The 19946-nt window shown below is 37.7% G+C and overlaps 1 protein-coding gene across 13 annotated transcripts in view; it reads right to left on the bottom strand.

Moving 5' to 3' along the window:
* Kif21a (kinesin family member 21A) overlaps nucleotides 1-19946 on the bottom strand; it is a 131359-nt gene that overhangs the window by 68634 nt on the left and 42779 nt on the right. The window contains exon 1 of one of the 13 annotated variants that reach the window (XM_033763601.1): nucleotides 17108-17130. The exons of the other annotated variants lie outside the window; for them this stretch is intronic. Coding sequence (XP_033619492.1) covers nucleotides 17108-17115 — 8 coding nt within the window. The 5' untranslated portion in view covers nucleotides 17116-17130. Of the gene's footprint in view, nucleotides 1-17107; nucleotides 17131-19946 lie in introns of those variants that run through there. 13 annotated transcript variants of the gene reach the window in all.

Genomic DNA, 19946 nt, shown 5'->3' with positions numbered 1-19946 from the left:
ATAAATTAGTGTAATCACACAATGCTTCTTCAGACGAAAAGATTAAATAAACTGAATTGTGCTGAATTAATTTCAGTATATGATATGACTTACTCAATAAATATAGTGTAATCACACAATGCTTCTTCAGTCGAAAAGATTAAATAAACTGAATTGTGCTGAATTAATTTCAGTATATGATATGACTTACTCAATAAATCCCAATGAGTTATTTAATAGTCCTCCAAAATCATGAAGAGTATGAAGTTCATCTTAAAATTAAACACTTTTCTAGGTAAATACTTTTCCTCAACTCTGTAAGAGGTAGACACTGTGTCAAATAAATTCTCCTAGCAAGATATTCTTCGTTGTTGTTTTTATTTTAATTTTCTTCTCTTTATTTCCAGTTATCATCATATGCAAAAATGATATATTAAGGACATAATATTCATCATAATGCCCTTGGGTCATTTTTTTCACCAAATTTTGACCATTACTGTCAGCTTAACATATCTATGCATACCACCACAATATATACGTCTATCTTTCACTTATAAACAGTAACACTGTTTTGTACAATGTACCGCTTCACACGGATCAGTCAAATACTGAGCTACTCACAGAAACAGAATTTCATAGAGAAAGAAATTAAAAACAAATCCAAATAAAACTTTTAATATTTTCTGTCTGAACCCAATGAAATATTATGTGTTGCCCTCCCCCATATGGAAGATCTACAACACTATACCCATACTACACCCATCCCCATGTACTTCTGACCCAGGATCTTCCTGCTCTATCTTCTTCTCCTAAGTTTGCAAGCTATTTGCAAAGAAGGAAAGTAAATATGATAACAGGACAACCCAAAATCTGGCTCCATTCCTTAGGTTCTCATAACAAAGACTATCTGGGAAACTTACTAGGTTTTTATAGAGATTTGTACTTGAGATAGAGAAAGAAAGATTTTTTAAAAAGACAAGATAACTGCAGGTGGAAAATATAGAATGATTAAAACCAGAGAAAGGAAAGAATTTTAAAAGAATCTTGTCCCACATACTTATTTTTTGAGATAAAACTCAGGTCCACAAAGGCAGAATGAGTTGATCTATTTATTAGAGATAAAGCCAAGCCTAACTGTAGATCTCTTGACTTTTAACTTTCCAGTTCATCAAGATGGAGGTCAATGAAAGGACAGGAAAGACAATACTAAAAAGGAATTGAATTTCTGCAGCAGTGGTTATCTAAAATAGAAATCTGTACTCCTGAAAAAAAAATGTAAGTAAAGAATATATTTGTGTGATGATTTGCTTTCCTCTGTAATATCGTCTTCTTTGATCAGACCTTTAGCCAGGTTGATTTGCTTTCATGGAACCAGTAATCAATGTGACACTACCTAGGAAATGTGGAAAGAGGAACCAAGCGGCCACCATACCTTGGTTCCACTACTTCTTTGGAACTGGTACCAGTGGTCTTCTACCAGAGAACCAATGTCCTCAGCCATGGAACGAAACTATAATTTTCAGGGTTCCTTTTAGATATAATGCTTTTAACTATGAGGTACTGTTTTATAAAAAATAAATAAAGAGAGAAATAATATTTATGTACTGTTATAAAACAAATAGCAAATAAAGAATTTTTTATAATAAGCTATGTTCATATTATAAAAACTGCCCAAGATAGCAGTGGCTTCAACTTTCTGGTTTCACATATTGCTCATAAGTGGTATTCCTCAAAATGAATATTCTCTTCTTTTCAAACGTCATCTCCTGCCTTCATCTAGTTATAGGGAAGAAACCACTGCAAAACCCCAATCTTCTGCAGGAAAATTGCTATCTTGATAGTTGATATACCAAAAATAAGAGAACAAGAAACAGCCTCAAGTGAATATCGGTTCCTAACTCTTCCTGTTCTGTCCGTCGGTCTCCAGGAACTATTTATTATTTCTGAAATAGCTCTCCACTCCATCAAGTTCTCGCTCTCCTCACCCACATCACCCTATGCAAGACCAGCATTATTTCCTACTTAGCACATCACAAAAGTCTCCTCACCACCATGCCTCTGTCAAATCTTGCACTAGCAATCTATTTCCTGTGCTGGGAAATGAAGCACTATTTGGATAATATGAATTTGATCAGGTTACTTCCTAAAATCCTTCAGAGCAACTTTCCTGCTTGATTTCTTGCATGAATTTCCACTGGTGATAGTAGTAATGGTTTATCTTAATCAATTTCACTCACAAGTTTCACTTGCTTCTGTTTCTGTGACTTCAAATTCTTTGCTTCCTTCTCCTGGACACTCCGCCCCACCCTCTCAATTCCAACCCTCTTTACCTGTTTAACATGTGTCGTGTTTTCAGCCTTTTTTGGCGTCAATTCACTTGGAAGCTCCCATTCCCTCTGCATCCCAACCTAAATGTTTACCTGAGCCCAGAATGTTCTCCCTTCAAAGCCACCTCACTCACCCCGGTCTCTGCTCTCTGTCATCTTTATGGCTGTTGCATAACTCTGTGAATTACAGGCTAACTTCTGCAGCTGTTAAGATGCTTCTAATTTCATTTCAGCATAACAAAGAAATATTAGTGACATGTGAATTACAAATCTGACAGTGTCACTCTGAATGCTTTTAACCTACTAACCTCTACTCATCTGATTATTATCTTTGCTAATTGCCAGTAGTCAGAACTGTTTGAGGAGGAAGAGTGGTTTTAAATGACAATAAGACATGCAGAACACCTTTCTACTAGATCTAGGCCAGGGCAATTTTCTTGCAGGTCTAAGAAATTTCCATTAAGAAGAGATTGCCTTCACACATACAGATAACTGGAAGCTTCAAAAGTTAGGGAATGTTTTCCTCCTCCATTCCTCTCTAAAAGTTAGTTTTTAAACTGGGCGTGGTGTAATCCTGTCATCCCAGCACTTGGGAAGCTGAGACAGGAGGATTGCTGGGAGTTCAAGACCAGCCTGGGCTACACAGTGAGTTCCAGGTCAGTCTCAACTACATAGTGAGACCCTGTCTCATAAAAAAAACAAAAATTAGTTTTTGAATTCTTTCTTTCTCTCAATTTATACTGAAACCAAGAATTCTCAGATGAAGTTCCGACCCAAATCAAGTCACTGGCTTAATGTGAAATTTAACGGATATGCAGCTACAAAGCTCAATTTCAAAACTACTGAGATTGTTTAGAAACAAAATACATCAATCCTTCACAGAAAAAGGAAACTCAATAAGATCTGACATTTATAACTCGGAATATTTTAAATATCTCTCTCTTAGTATTTTTATATAAAAATAAAACTAAACACTCATCTAACCTCCACATCAAGAAATTAAGGTTAAAATCTTGCTTAATACTAACAATGACAAACAACAAAGCCTTGAAGACTTTTTAAACTGTATAATCATACAGTTACATACATTTTAAACTGCCTCTTAAAGAAAAGCAGTATGTATAAATATATATTTGTGATATATATTTATGATAACATATTTAATATATATTTACAGTAACACATTCTAATATAGCAATATTATAAAAGGCTATTGACAACATATAACTACCTACATATAACCCATCACTTATCTATACCTATCTAAAATTATCTATAATTATCAAGTAATTATATATACTTACACTGCCTGTGGTTAAGCGTCATTATGAAGTTATAAAAATGTGATTTGCTGCATTTGGTTGGTGCAAGTTGAAGGTTGGAAACAGAATATGATGGAAGCGGTTAGGCAACTTAAGAATGAAGAAATATAAAAGAATGCTGTCCTCGTTTTCTTACATCTGACTCCTTCCCCCAGCACATGAAGCCATTCTTCTCCACTTTCACACACTATTGAGTGTTCTGACAAAAACACCAGACTTTTTATATCTCTTTTAGTCTTTTCCTTATCTGACCCCTTTAGAATCTGATCCAATATACAACCCCATACTTCTCAAATCTCTATTGCAATTGCCTTGTGTGACATCGTTACTGATTCTGACTTCTGAACTGCTGTTTTCCCTTCTGCCTCATGTATCCACGTACCTTAAGGTGTCCATCTTCCCCCACCCCCAAATGTCTACATTCTCAGCCTGACCTCAGAATTTTCCTAATCTGGATTATTCCTGTCTTTTCATCCTCAAATCAAGTCACCCTCACCTACAAATAAGCTTTCCCCATTTCTTGATCAACTTACACACCTCCAGACACCATATAGTCTATATGTTTTTCTCACAAATGAAGAACGTTCTCCATTTCTCTACCTACAAATCTTTGTTTTGTAATTCTTTAAGACCCAGCTCAAACATCGATGCTTCTATAAACCTTTTCCTCTTCCTTCAAGATGAATTAATTACTTGTTCCTTCCAAATTAATCACTTGTTCATGATTTTAGAACAGTAGGTATTACATTGAATTATTGCTTCTCATTTACTAAATAAGTTTGGAGGCAGAACATACCTTATCAATTCATAAAGCAACTCAAGAAATGTTCACTGATTGACCTCCATAAACTATACTAGACAAGAATAATTACAATAATCTAACAACACTCTGTTCTGATACAAGAAACCTACTCTTGAACAAGCACGTAACCATTTTGTATCTCACTCTAATCTATAAAATGAAAAGACTGGATTTCATATTTCCAAGGTTCTTTATCAGTATAAATTCTATTTTAACTAATCTTAAAAAACAAATGTTTCCAAAGCCAGTTTTAAAAGGTGGCAACAAAAAAAAAATTTTTTTTCCGCTTTCCTACCTTAAGAACTACTTGTACCTTTTTTCCTCCTGGTTCTTCTCATGTATTCCATCTGTTGTGGCCACTGAGAACCTGGATTTCATATTTCCAAGGTTCTTTATAAGTATAAATTCTATTTTAACTAATCTTAACCTTAAAAAACAAATGTTTCCAAAGCCAGTTTTAAAAGGTGGCAACAAAAAAATTTTTTTTTCGCTTTCCTACCTTAATAACTACTTGTACCTTTTTTCCTCCTGGTTCTTCTCATGTATTCCATCTGTTGTGGCCACTGAGACACACAGTTTCATTTATGCAAACAATATCGTGGCCCCTTGTAGTGGTAATAGCTAGGAACAATTTCAGGAGATTCTGAGACTGAGCCTAGTAAGTTTCCCAAGACTGTGCCCTACTTGCTGTTCTCTGCCTCGTAATAACCACATTGTTTTAGTAAATGAATATAACGAATGAACTAAAATGAGTAATTTCAGTATATCCTAGAATAAAGCAAAAAATAGACTTTTGGGGAAAGGTTTGTACTTGCTGCCTTTTCCTCTGGAGACTCAGTAACGAGACAGAAGTTTGCACAGAAGTTTGCACTTTCGCTCTGCCACTTACTTGTCATCTTGCTAACAGGCAACACACCACAGGGCCTGGGTATCTCTGCACATTCCTCCTAGGCATGCAAGGAATGCAAGACTCTGGTTGTTCTTTCAAAGATCAGTTTTCAGGGTCATGTTTGCAGCAAGCAACCTTAAGGATGAGGTGACACTGTCCCCCCGACAGCTTGCTTGCTGCTGCCTCCTGCAAAGGTGGCAAATCCCCAAGACTGATGTCCCTGATGCCCCACTTCTTGCTCAACACAAATACAACAGGTGTGCCTGCATTGCTCCTGATGGATCAGGAGCGGATAAGGGACCAGTTTAAAGCTACATGAAGCTCATAGTGCTTACTATACTGTGAGTAATAAAAGTCCGTAGCCTCCAAGTTGGGAGTCCTGTCTTTGGCCACTGTCCAAGGAACATGAGCAGGCTCATCTGTAAACAGGAAAATCTCAGACTCTTCACAAGTCTTAACACATACTAGCTGTGACCTTTACAAGTTAATCTCAGCCTCAACTACCTTCTCCATAAAATACCTATAAAGTTACTACTGACACATCCACATCAGAGCATTTTGAGCAAATGAAATAGCACATGGTCACAAAAGCCTGTGTAGTTAGAAAATATTATTGCTATTGCAATACCACGTAACAATTCTGTCAGTTCCCTCACAAGTTACCAGAACATCTGAAATAATTTGGATCTTTCAATGCATTAGAGATAGACGGTTTACTCTTTGCCTCCCAAAACTATTGCTATATTTTTTTGGAACACAAGGTCCTGCGCCGTTATGAAAATTCAAAATAAAACTACTCTGGAAATAATAAAAGTATCATGCAACAGTGAATATTACTTATGTATGTATGTACAGACACATAAAACCATATAAACTCTTCTTGCTAAAAGAAGGTAATCAGGCTGAGAACTTTATACATCCATTTTCAAAGACATCTCAAAAGTAGCCTTTTCACAGTAATAATCAACCAAGCCTCATTCATCCCACTATATCCATTAGTACAGGGTATGATAGAGCTTTTTTTGGGGGGAGAGGGTATTGGTAGTGGTGCTACGGATCGAACACAGGCCTCTCACTAAAAAAGTGCTCTACTGGGCCAGGGATTTAGCTCAGTGGCACTGCGCCTGCCTTACAAGTGCAAGGTCCTGAGTTTAATCGCCGGTACCAAAAAATTAAAAAAAAATAAAGTGCTCTACTTCTGAGAAACACTTCCAGTCCTAATATGGGACTTTTCTTTACCTCAATATTATTATCATTTTTTTCTATCCCCATAAAGCCAAGAAGAGAATTTCATTCAGGAAAGAAACAGAACTAGGGTCTTGAGTGACAATTTTGCTTAAGGGGCAAATTAACTATAGTACCATGGGTCTTTATTCTCAATTAATTGAATACTAGAAACTAGAATGTTAACAAGTGCCTATGACTTGTACTTACTGAAAGAATGATGACTTAAGAAAAATAAGTAAGCCTGAGTCATTATGTGCGCAGCCAGCCATACATTTTTTTCAAAACTAGAAGAATATCACTAATAACAACAGCATCAGCCCAAGGATCCAGACAATCAAACTCATACTTTAATACATGTGATATTTGTCATACTTTTCAGACTTTCTCTTATATTCCCATCTCTCCAATGCCTCTGTTCCCCAGTTTATTAAAAGTTCAGGAAAGCATAAGCTGTTTTCCCCCGACAAGTCCGAGAGCTGCAACACAGAGTGCCATCCCTTTTGCAGTCAGCCACTGTGGATCTCTTGTCCTAGCAAGAAGTATAGTTGTCCTGAATCTATGGTGATACCTCTATGACAAAGCTTTCCATTACCTACATGTCTTTGTACACTGTCTCTTCTTTTTTCACTTGAGTTATTCTGACCTCATCCCCACATGGCTGAGGTAGTTAGCTAATTTATTCAATAATCTGACCCGATTTCTACTTGTGTGGCTCTTTTACTTACACCTGTCTGCAAACAGCCCACTTGGCACCTTACTAACACCATTGTTCCTCCTACATAACACTAGTAAATCTATCCTCTGTACACAGTGTATGCCCTCCTTTACCTCATGTAGTACTTAGGATAATCATTATTGCTGGCTGCTACTTACTGGTGTTTGGCTTGATTTCTTAATGTTAGTTATACCTTACTAATGTCCTCCTTTCTATTTCCCCAAAATTATGACAGCTATCATTTTGTCACCATAACTGAGCCACTGGTCCCTTTTCTCAGTCCTTCTGGGGTTCCTTCAAGGGTAAAGATGCCACATCAAACAGGCTTCTGCCTTATTTAACCCTCCACCTTCTGCTCTGGAAAAGTTTCTGACACACTATAGGAACTTGTGAGACCACTTGTGGCCTTGCTGAGGTGTTTCCTGAGAGATGAGGTGCTGCATAAGTAATAAGTAACTTAGTTCCGCAGAAATTCCTCTCCCCAAAACGGATCCTTAATTACAACCATGACTGATTAGAAGAATGGTATTTCTTCATAATGTTCCAGAAAGGAACACACCCTCTAATGCCATAAAAGAAAAAGTCTTAAGGACAGCAAAGTGCAGCAGTGTGTGCAAGAAACCAGCAGCACCCACCTGTAAGAATGCGAGAGACAAAGAGAACCTTATTTTGTAACACAGTAGTGATGAATACCTTTAAAAACCACCCAGCTATCTTATCCTAACCTACATAATTAATTATGTATCCCACTACCTCATTTCTGCGTGGTCAATCCGATCAAGCTTATCATTACCTACTAAGGTGAAAAGACACCCAGAAACATTCTCAAGTAAATGCTTAGTGCACAGTGCTGAGAGTTAATGTTTAAAGCTGCAATCCTCAGCTAAGGTAATCAATTTCTGAACTACAACATACTTGGAAAAGATTCTTTTCTTGCAAGTGCAATTCAGTGGCAACTAACAAGGGAAAGGAAGGAAGAAAGAGTGTGAAGGGATATTGTGTCACCTTCCTCTGACTTCCACTCCAACATCTCCCACCTATTTATCCACTCAGTTAGCCTAAGGACACAGCACATAGAGAGAAACATTCTCTTTTAAAAAAGGCAGAACTTTCATAGTGGGTGGTGTTGTACCACTTCCTCTACTGATTACAAAATGTCCAGACAAAATAAGACATCGGCCAAACTCTGGATTTAGAGGAAAAACACAACCCTTCTCTTTCTTCACAGAAATTAATCCTTTTAGAAACTCTGGGGTTTTCTTCTTTTGTTTTTCCTCTAGAAACAGAAAATCCCATTCAAAAAAAAAAAAAACGGAGTGAGAAGAGGGAGGACTTTAAATGAAAGCATAACTCGGAGAGCTCATAAATTCCATTGTTGCTGGTAACTACATGTAGTGGCACATATGTAATCCAAGGCCCTCATGGAAATCCAATCAGTCAACAAAGCCTACAGAGCACCTGCTAAATGCCAGATTGTGTGAAAGGCAAAGATCATCAAAACAAAACTAAAAAACTCGTGGGGTGTGGTCGGGGTGAGGGTGGGGTACTAGAAAAAAATTAAATATATGCCTGATAGAATATTATATAAAAGAGAAATAGAACAAATATTAGTAGAATAGAAAAGGGAGTGGGAAAAATTGCACATCAGAGACTAAATGTGACCTAGGTTTTAGAGGCAGAGGGGAAGACATCAGTACAGGCAAAACAAAGGCAAAGACAGTTGAAATGCATTTATTTGCCAGTTATGATTAATTCTTTGCAGCAGAAGCAACAACACAACAGCTAGGATTTGGGGTAGCTTTATGAATGATTTCACATTGCCTAATTATCCATCTCAATCAAGACGTTATCCTCTAAAGTACATATCCTGCTCCCTCCAGGATGAAAGACACCAGCAAAAGGTCTACTAGAGGTCTCTGTCAAATACTCTGTAGGCCTCCTCAAGAACAATCCTTCACCATTTCCAACATCCCCTATGCCCCAGGAGAATAACCTTCTTGGGAGCAACAATGGGCCCTTGAGCTTCCAGAGAGGCTCAGAATCAGGTGCCAGAAGCAGGACATTGTAGGATAGGAGAAGAATGAGGTTAGGGCATTTATGTCCTGCTTCCATCCCCACCAGTGCCAATGGCGGACCACGTCCCTCGATGAGGAACCACAGCTCACAACAAGGCTGCCGCTCCTTACACCTGGCAGTAGTTCTGCATCCTTGTGCTGTGTCTCCCTTAACGCACTTCTACCACACTCCCCACATATCTTGCTCAAAAGTATAATATGCTTCTCACGAAGATTCTGACCACATCAGGCTCAGACTTGGGAAAGGGCAACGACACAGTTTTCAGCACTGCCCCGGGCCACCCTCCCATCACTCTCACTTCTGGCATCAGTACAGACCTAGAACACAGAGCCACCAAGGAGTCTCTCATTCTCCAGCCCTTCTCAAGCCACTGGCCCTTTCTCTTTGGGGGGCAGAGCTTAAAATATACGCAACCGACTTCATTGTTAAATGTGTAACAAGTGAAAATACAAAGTCTAAAAAGCATCATTTTTATTAGCCAGTAGAATGACCTATATAAATTCTTACACTAAAAAATTTAACATTTCACTTTGGTTTTAAAAACTTGAAGTAAAGATGGGAAAATATGCATAAGGGAGGAAGAAAGGCAGACAAAATAACCTCTGAATGAGAGTTATAGCAACAAGATGCTATGCTATTTCAACTCCTTTCATCCTAAGATTAAGCTTATAATACTTTTTTTTTGCCTGAGTTTAGTCCCTTTCCCATAGAATTTTCAAACAATCTCCCTATAGATTTCTTTCCAAATGAAACTATATATGCTCTTGAGGGAGGAATAATTCTACTACCTAATAATACTACAGTATGTATTTATTCAACTATTTCATTGTGGAAAATTTGATATGATTCTCTAAAATGAGAGTAACAGATCCCTGACCTCAGCTGTGTATGTTTTGTACTTATCATCATTTCACCTCTGCTTCATAGGAGCAGAAATGACATATTTAAAGCATGGGAGATACTTTGCAGCTTAAGATTCTGATTATGAAGTGATGGATGTGAGTTATTGATAACAATTTTTACAACTCAGGACAACAATAACTACCACGAAGACTATACTAAACCATAATTTTGTGGTCTTCCAATGAGCTACATGTCAAAGCTAAGGAAAAAGACTATAATGAACACTTTTTTGTAAAGAAATTCTGGCACCCAAAACTTTCAGATGATCTCAGTGACATACACCATATATATAATTCCTGAGGGTAGATGGCAGCTTTGACACCACTTTCAATTCAGGTGCCAGCCAGCTGACTTGGAGTTAATAGACTCATGATGATCCTGGATGGGACTCATCTACTTGGGCAGTATACATCTCAAAGAGGCAATGCAACGGACAGTCTCCTGCCAGTGTCGTGCTGAGAATTGCCTACAGAAAGGATGGCTTTAGAGGCTGAGAGCCGTCCCCAGAAAACAGCTATAGCAATAAGACGACCTTGGTCATTTGTAACAAGAAACTGAATTTTGCCAGCAACCTGCACAAGCTGAGGAAGAGAGAGTGAGTTCCTGTGTGAACTGCTGGCCGGATGGCACTGTGACTGCAGATCATGAAATTGGATCAGAAGATCCAGCTAAGCTGGGCCTGGCCTTCTGATCTACAGAAACTGAAATATAAGAAATTTGAGTTGTTTGTTTCAAGTTGCTCAATTTGGGATGATTTCTCAAGTAGTAATAGAAAACTAATACAGAAAGATACCTTATAATTGTTATCACATTAGGTCTGATAGCTTCAAGCCATAATCTTTAAAAGTCCTGCACATGGAGGGCCAGAGATTTAGCTCAGTGGTTCTGCCACCTACCTCACAAGCACAAGGTCCCGAGTTCAATCCCTGGCACAAAAAAAAAAAAGTACTGCACATGGGATTGTGGACTCAGCTGAGCCATGAGAGTGTCACTTGGTACACTACAATAACAGTGATAAATAGGTCAGGGGATGTCCATGCGTTATCCCTTAATCTATCTGTCCCTTAATGGAAAAAAATAACTCACCATTTCTAAGTTACAGATCTCTGACTACCTTCCTTTGAGCTTATTTTTTTTTGTCTTCAGAAACCTTAAGTCAATCGCTTCTCAGCCTTCCCGCTATGATCAAGTGCAGAAACCTTGTGTCTATTATTAGACACAAGCCTATATTTCCTAAATGACGTAAAACAAACAAAAAAATACTGATAAATATAAAGAAAAGTAATTCACTCCAATTAGAAACATGATTTCCTTCCAAGCATTATATTCTCTGATCCTTCTATTCAGAAGCAATTACAAAATAAGACAGTGACTATAATAAGGACTGATATTCTTCAGGCTTCTTCAACAATCAGTTCACCTGAGTTCCCATATTTCTCTTTCCATTTATATTCTCTACTAGTTGTGATGTTTCTCTTCTGATAGCAGGTATTTCTATCCACACGTACAAAAGATGACAGCAATGAACAGAATAGGTGATGGACTATGGCCGACTGAGTAATAGTTCCAAATCCCTGAAACTATGAATATATTATCTCCCATGGTAAAAATGACTCTAGAGATGTGATTAAGAATCCTGAGATCATCCAGGTGGCCTGATATAATCACAGATGTCCTTACAAGACAAAGGTAGAAGGAGATCGCTTCCCCAGAGACATGGCAAAGAATGTTGTGTGAGAAAGACTTGAGAAGCCACTGCTGGCTTTGAAGTTACAGGCAGAGGGAAGAAGCTAAAGAATGCAGGCAGCTTCTAAGAGCTAGAAAATGCAAGGACAGAGACTTCCCGAGAGTTTTTAGACAGAATGCAGCCCAGTGAAATCACTTCAGAAATTTTGAACTCCACAGTTGTGAGGGAATAAATGTCTATGTTTTTCAAAGTCACTGAATTTGTGGTCATTTGTTACAGCAGCAACAGCAAACCAACACTTGTCCTCTGGCTTGATAGAAACAATCTGGTCCTAAAATTGAAAGTCATAGAGTGATCATATAACATACTGTCAAAGTCAGGATACTTGTGAAAGCAAAAGGAATACTACTAATAATTGTTTCAAGATGACAATCATAAATTAGTAATATCACAGGCAAACTGAGGTATATGCTGTTTATTCATCATACATTAATAGCAGAGAATTCAGTCAAGATATATATATAATCCCCAGCACCAAAAAAAAAAAAAATATATATATATATATATGCACACACATATAAGAACGTATGCACACATCTATACATGTATATATATATTACACGTGTGTATGTGTATGTTTACATATGTGTGTATATACATGTGTGTGTGTGTGTGTATATATATATATATAGATAGATAGATAGATAGATATATATATATTAGCCAAAATGAGGAAAAAAGTTTTCAACAATTAATACAACAAAATTAGGTTAATTGCCTTAGAGGTAGGAGTGAGAGGCACCCACAGCGCCTTTGGATGACAGGTTAAGAGAAGTATCAGTTCTCAAAAACTGGCTTCACGGGAGAATCACCTACTAAGTTCAGTGAGTTTACTCATTTTGTTTCATTATACATATTTTATTTCATATTCTCAGGGCCCACCTTAGATCTATTAAATCAGAATTTCAAGACATGGACTCTAGAATCTATATTTTAATTATTACTCCAAGTGAGTCCTATGCAGTGCTAGCCTAGCAGCAGATTTTGAAAGTAGTAGTGAACAATGACATTTATGCTTATTCTGAAAATAGAGCCTAATACTCGAGGCCCCCCAACACACACACACACACACACACACACACACACACACCCATGCACGCACATGCACCACTACTTCCACCATGTTTTTTCCTTCCAAACACAATTTTATTTGTGAAGCCCAATACATAAATATAAAAACAAAGGCACTCCTCCTAGAGCCTGAAAATTCTCCCATCAAACCTCAGGGCTTCTCTGAAAACAGGCCTGCAAAAACTAAGGCTGTGTCATCTGAAACAAGCCACCCCAACTGTGTCTGTTGTTTGCTGTAACTTTCCAGAGCAGCTACCAGCTACTATTTAAAACTCACGGGCCAAGGATTTAAAATGCTCAGCAGCACAGGACCTCCTTGCAAGCACAAGGTTCTGAGTTTGATCCCTGGTACCAAAAAATAAATAAATAAAATAAAACGATGCAGGTGGAGTATGCCTTACACAAAATACTGGGAACCCAAAGTGTTTTGGGTTTATCACATTTTCTGAATTTGCAATATTTTCACATATACAATAAGATGTTTTGGAGATGCAACCCAAGTCTAAACAGGAAGCCCACTGTGCAGTAGCTCGCGCACAACACCTATGCTAGCTGATCAGCCTAGGTGCCCACCCACAGACAAATGGAAACAGAAAATGCGGTACACACACACAATGAAGAATAACTCATTATAAAGAATGAAATCACGTCATTTTCTGGAAAATGAACGAAGACAATCATGTTAAGCAAAATAAGCCAGAGTCAGAGAGATAAATGTGGCATGTTTTCTCTGAGGGTGGGGATGGGGATCAGGAGATAGAAAAAGACAGTGAACTATGACAAGAATAAGGGAACGAAGAGAGGGAAGAACAAAGATCCAGATGGGTAGTGGGGGGTGGAAACCGTCAAAGTATGCACTTGCATGTACAACTCTGACAAAAGGAAGCCTATTAATCTGTATAACTAATAATCTGCACTAATACAAAATATTTTATTCAAAAGTTTCAAATTTCAGTTTTCATATTTCCAGATTAGGGAAATGCAACCTATATTTGAAGATTGGTTCAACTATTAAAGTTTGTACTTGTCACCCAACTATATAAAAAAATTAGCTTTCCTTGATTTTCAGTTCTTCTGCTGAAGGCACTGCAAGCTCTAGAAGGTTGGGATTATGAGGAAGAAAATCTGTCTCTCAACATTCCCTTAAGGCATGTAGATTCGGCTTCTGAAAAAACTTTTAGGGCCTTCTTTTAAGTTAAGATAATTTGGGGTTCAAGAAGAAGTTTGACAACCACTGTCACAGAGGAAATTCCTGTATATGGTAAGAGATTAAGTAGATGATAGGAACACTTCCTTAGCATCAGCTCTTGTACTCTAGAAACTTCATATTGTACTTATTCTGAGAACAATTACAAGCAATCTGATGGCTGGTTAGAGACATGAATCTTGCTAGAGACGGCTGCTTGCCCGTTCTCCATTCCCCAGGTTACCATGTATTTAACTGGAAAAATAAAAAGATTGTACTGCTTTGGAGTGTTTAAAATTATTTTCACACTGTAGTATTTACGATATGAAACAATTCTGGTACTTTATACAGTCACACTTCCTAAACGCAACGCAGCAGAACTGTCTCAAGAAGACTGATGATTTGGATGTGGAGGGGGACGAACGCAGCTCAGCGGTACAGCACTGGCCTAGCATGAGCAAAGACCCTTGTTTGATCCCTAGCACCACCAACAAACAAACAACAATACTTCCCCAGGTTACAAATAGGTTTTCAAAAATAATAATTTCAGAAGATCCCCCCAAATTGACAACACAAATATTTTTCTAAACACACCACAGACCATACAATAGCACGTAGAATGAAATTACCTGGCAGGGCAAGTAACATTTTAATAGTTATGCTTCCACATATTTACTTTATTTTTTACAGATTGTCCTTAGAAAGCTAACTGAATATCATTCATGGATCTTTACCTTGTTTCACAGAGTATCAGAGGGGAGAATGTAAACTGTAGACCCCTACAAGTCTCACCAGTTTAACCTGGCCTTTAAAGTGAGATAGGGTTCATAGTTGAAAAGACCCCTGGCAATGGGCAAGCTGGCTTCTCTATCACTCAGGCTTTTTAGCTTGTGAATGCACTAAAGAAACATTAGAGGGCCAGGGATTTGGCTCAGTGGTTCTACCACCTGCCTCGCAAGCACAAGGGCCCAAGTTTGATCCTTGGTACCAAAAAAATAAATAAAAAAAAAACACCAGGCAGTAGAGAACAAAGTATCTTTGATCGATGCACAGAATTCACTTAATCCTCTTCTTGAAGTAAAGGTCAGAGGAAATAGATAAATGCCATCCATCAGCACAAGCACTAAGAGTCTGGAATTACATTTGCACATTCTGAGAAAATAATCTGAGTCTTAGGAATTGAATAAAAATGTCATTAGAGATTTTTAAATCACAATGGGCTGTCTATGCCATTAGTTTCCCCTTTCAAGAAAAGGTCTAAAGTAGATTATGAAGGTTCCTGCTTCATCAACAAAATGATGACCTAAACTACAGAAATTTTAGGTAAACTATAGGAATATATTTTGAGGTTTCCACAAAATAGGGAGATCCTCCTTCATTGTGTTAATTTAACAAAAAAATCATTGTGCCAGGGCCAGGTACTGCAGGAAAAATAAAGAATATACCTCAAGTTTCTGACACCTGAGAATTTATCATCTAATATTGGAAATGAGGCAAAAAAGAAAACTGTAATCTCACCTCATATACTATTATACATAGAAGAATCTTAGAGCCGCAATTCCCAAACTTTAAGGGATATAAATGAGATATACATTTCAACGTTGAAGATCTGGTAGAAGCTGAGAACCTGCATTTCTAATAAACTACAGATAATACTGATGCCCCAACCTCAGTTTCAAATCCTTAAAGCCAAATAGATGAGAAATCTCTGCCCAGGTTAAAAGAAAAATAAGACAATTATTGCAGAAAGGGACAGGACAGTATATCCGAGGTCTCATGGATAAAGAAGATGTTGGAGGGGAAAAAAACATGAACTGTAAAATGAAGCAAGCAAAGAATTGTGATTTTTTTTTTCACAGTGTTTTTCCCTTAAGAAAAATTCTCATGATGATAGATCTATTATTTTGAAGTTGTATTAGTTCTACAGATATAATAAAAGTTTGTTAAAGTGCCAATCCCGTAACTTAGGTTCAGCAAAATCAAGCAATTTCACTCAACTACTGTTTGGCATTTGAATCAGTGGTTCAGTGTAGCTGAGCCTGGATCCGGAGTCCTACCTTGGGGCACCACCTGTGGCTGACCCACCTGGACGGTCTTGTTCTGGGACCTAGAGCTATGCCTTGGTTCTCCCTGACCCAGGGGCAAATGAGGATGAATGACAAAGAGACACGGAGTCAGCTCAACATGCAGGCAGCCAGGGGGCTCTTGCCTCTCAGTAGGCAGAGGAGCCCCTCATGTCTGGCTCATCTTGTCTTTATTCACCCAAACGTGGGCACAAGCAATCAAAGTAACGCAAGATTCATCCGCTTTCCAATACTCACTAGCACATACACTGGTAAACAACTTAACCCCGGTTAACTTAAATTTTCCCTAAAACCTGCAACATACAATCACCCAAGTGCAGCCTTTCTCCTTTATGCTCACAGAGCCTCAGTTAGGGCCTCAATTCTCCTCTGGTCTCCTACAGTTCAGAAGATGAGCACAGGCAAGAAAGTTCAACAGAACTTGAAGTCTACAGACCCAGTTCTGGGTTATATCCATCACCCCATCAACTTTGGACATGGTGGCCTCAAATGCTGGAAGTCATAATCCATGAAAAAGGGAGGTCAAAGTCGAACATGGAATTTTTTCCGCTTCAAGCAGCAGTAACATCTATACGAATTTTCTCTTAATGTGTGACAAAGCACTAAACTTCAGAACCACCAAGATAATCACTCAATCCAGTCTGCTAAAACCTGGTCCTTATTTATCCCATCACTTGTGTCATACTCTTCTGATTCCAAGCCACTCACGGGTACTGTCCAATTCAAGTCACGGGGATTAGAAATAAGAGTCAACAGGAGGCAGGGTCAGGGCCTGTTGCCTTGTCATGTGCCACCATCAATGATTTTTCCCCTCCAAATATATGACATTAGATCAGAGACTTGAAGAATGAGGAACCAGTCACACTTGTTAGGTCACTGAGCTAACAATTCAGCCACTGAAAAAACAGGGAACAAAAGGGAGAGGTAGCCTTTAAAACATCTTTTACCAGTAGCCAAGTTAGATAGCTTTATCTAACACTGAGTGCCAAAGAATATAAATAAAATATATAGTGTGTACTTTACGTTCCCAACTACCCAAAGTTCCTAATTCACACTCAAGAGTTGTGCATCAATGTGAAAGACAGAAAGAATACCGCATATCTACCTGAAATACCAACCTTACATTTGATAAAATTTACAAGAACTTCAACCATTTTATGTTGAAAACAAATACATTTCTATATCTACATAAAATGAAGTATACTACAAAATTTACACAAACTTTTAGATAAAAGTTGAAGGCTTATTTAGACTGCAAGTTGGGTACAACACTGCACTTTTTCTCTCAGGTCAGTTAAGAGAGTTTTACTGGAAAATCTTGAGACTCCATGCTATTTTGGATCTACTGTGTACCTTATACCTCATTAAGTATTAGTGAGGGAAAAACCACAGAGGTGAAGAAATAAATTTTTAAACACACAGTTTCAAATGGTAATGCACATGAGCATATTCACAATAGTCTTTGAAAGGCAAACTGCAGAATAAATTGTTACCAAAACAATTAAGTTTGCACATCATACAGCCTAGTATTGGTGCCTAAATTATTGCACTTGACAATTACCCTATTTAACCATTAAAACTTTCAGTGTGGTGATAAAGGTTTTCTGCTTGTTTGTTTAGGGTTATGATTTTGTTCTTTGTCATGAAAATCCAAGTGAATGTGTCATACATCTCACAGAAAAAATTGCTAATTATACTTCAAAATCCATTCTCTTTTTCCTTATCAATAAATATTTTGTAAGAACCAAGGTACATCACGCAAAGGTACAAGATCCCAATGATGAATGTTAACTGTATTGTATACCTAAATGTACCAATAAACTTAATGAAAAAAAAAAAGCATTTTGCTGATTACCTAAACACCCTGCCTATTTTAAGCCTATTTCTAGCTAAAGTGGCCATGTCCCAGTCAATCCAAATAGTACAGTCCTTACACAGAAGGATTGGTCTTCTCCTCTTCCCTTCTCACTGGCAAGAATACAGAAATGTGGCAGAACATGATCATGAATTATGTGACCAAGGGCAACACCTAAGCAACAGTGGAGTAACAAGACAGAAGGATCCTGGGTCTTCAACATAACAGAACTTATCAGTTCCCAGCTGTTTATACAGAGGTGAAGAAATAAATTTTTAAACACACAGTTTCAAATGGTAATACACATGAGCATATTCACAATAGTCTTTGAAAGGCAAACTGCAGAATAAATTGTTACCAAAACAATTAAGTTTGCACATCATACAGCCTAGTATTGGTGCCTAAATTATTGCACTTGACAATTACCCTATTTAACCATTAAAACTTTCAGTGTGGTGATAAAGGTTTTCTGCTTGTTTGTTTAGGGTTATGATTTTGTTCTTTGTCATGAAAATCCAAGTGAATGTGTCATACATCTCACAGAAAAAATTGCTAATTATACTTCAAAATCCATTCTCTTTTTCCTTATCAATAAATATTTTGTAAGAACCAAGGTACATCACGCAAAGGTACAAGATCCCAATGATGAATGTTAACTGTATTGTATACCTAAATGTACCAATAAACTTAATGAAAAAAAAAAAGCATTTTGCTGATTACCTAAACACCCTGCCTATTTTAAGCCTATTTCTAGCTAAAGTGGCCATGTCCCAGTCAATCCAAATAGTACAGTCCTTACACAGAAGGATTGGTCTTCTCCTCTTCCCTTCTCACTGGCAAGAATACAGAAATGTGGCAGAACATGATCATGAATTATGTGACCAAGGGCAACACCTAAGCAACAGTGGAGTAACAAGACAGAAGGATCCTGGGTCTTCAACATAACAGAACTTATCAGTTCCCAGCTGTTTATACACTGGCTATAATGTAGAAGAGGGGCAAACTTTTGTTGTAATTAAGTCCTTGTAATCTTAGGTCTTTGATCAAATAGCCCAACCCATATCTAACTAACACAGAATCTGATAGCTAGAAGCAGTTGCCACCCTAAGAGAACCTGTAATACGTGACACTGACTTTGAGGCTGAACATCTGGGTAGTGAAGAAATCATCAGATAGAAACTACTGATGGAAACTGTGCCATGGCAATCATTCTGTCAGCTGTCACTGTGAAAGCTAAGCAACTTGAAAGTAATAACCGAGCTTCTATATTAAAGGAAAGTCATTGAAAGATTAAGAATGTTGGTATGTATTGCATCTTTTTGCTTCTGCTTTCCACAAAGTCCTTCAAGAAAAATTAACTCAGCCTAACTGAAGCAGTCTCACATAGATTTGGAAGAGAATTCAGGTCTATTGAGAAAAGTTCAAACCACATATAGCTTGAAATCTAAGGTGCATAGGTGTCTGGTAAGGTAGGGCTTCCTTGAGTTTAAAAACTAGATTGGCCAGGTATTTAGCTCAGTGGTGCCTCATCTGCCTTGTAAACACACAGTCCTGAGTTCTATCCCTGGTACCAAAAAAAAAAAAAAAAACAATGAACAAAAAGCTAGATTGTTTTATATTCCACTCTGACACAGTAAGATAGGAAGTTCAGAAAATACAGCTTAAAATGATATAATCCAGTCCAGGGATTTAACTCAGTGGTTCTGCCACATGCTTCACAAGTGCAAGGTCCCAAGTTCAATCCCTGGTACCAAAAAAAGAAA

The sequence above is a fragment of the Fukomys damarensis genome, unplaced genomic scaffold, assembly GCF_012274545.1.
Source record: "Fukomys damarensis isolate Sample0158 unplaced genomic scaffold, DMR_v1.0_HiC HiC_scaffold_15, whole genome shotgun sequence".
Classification (NCBI taxonomy): Eukaryota; Metazoa; Chordata; class Mammalia; order Rodentia; family Bathyergidae; genus Fukomys; species Fukomys damarensis.
Note: the sequence above shows the minus strand (reverse complement) of the source record. Positions and strands in the feature narration are given on the sequence as shown.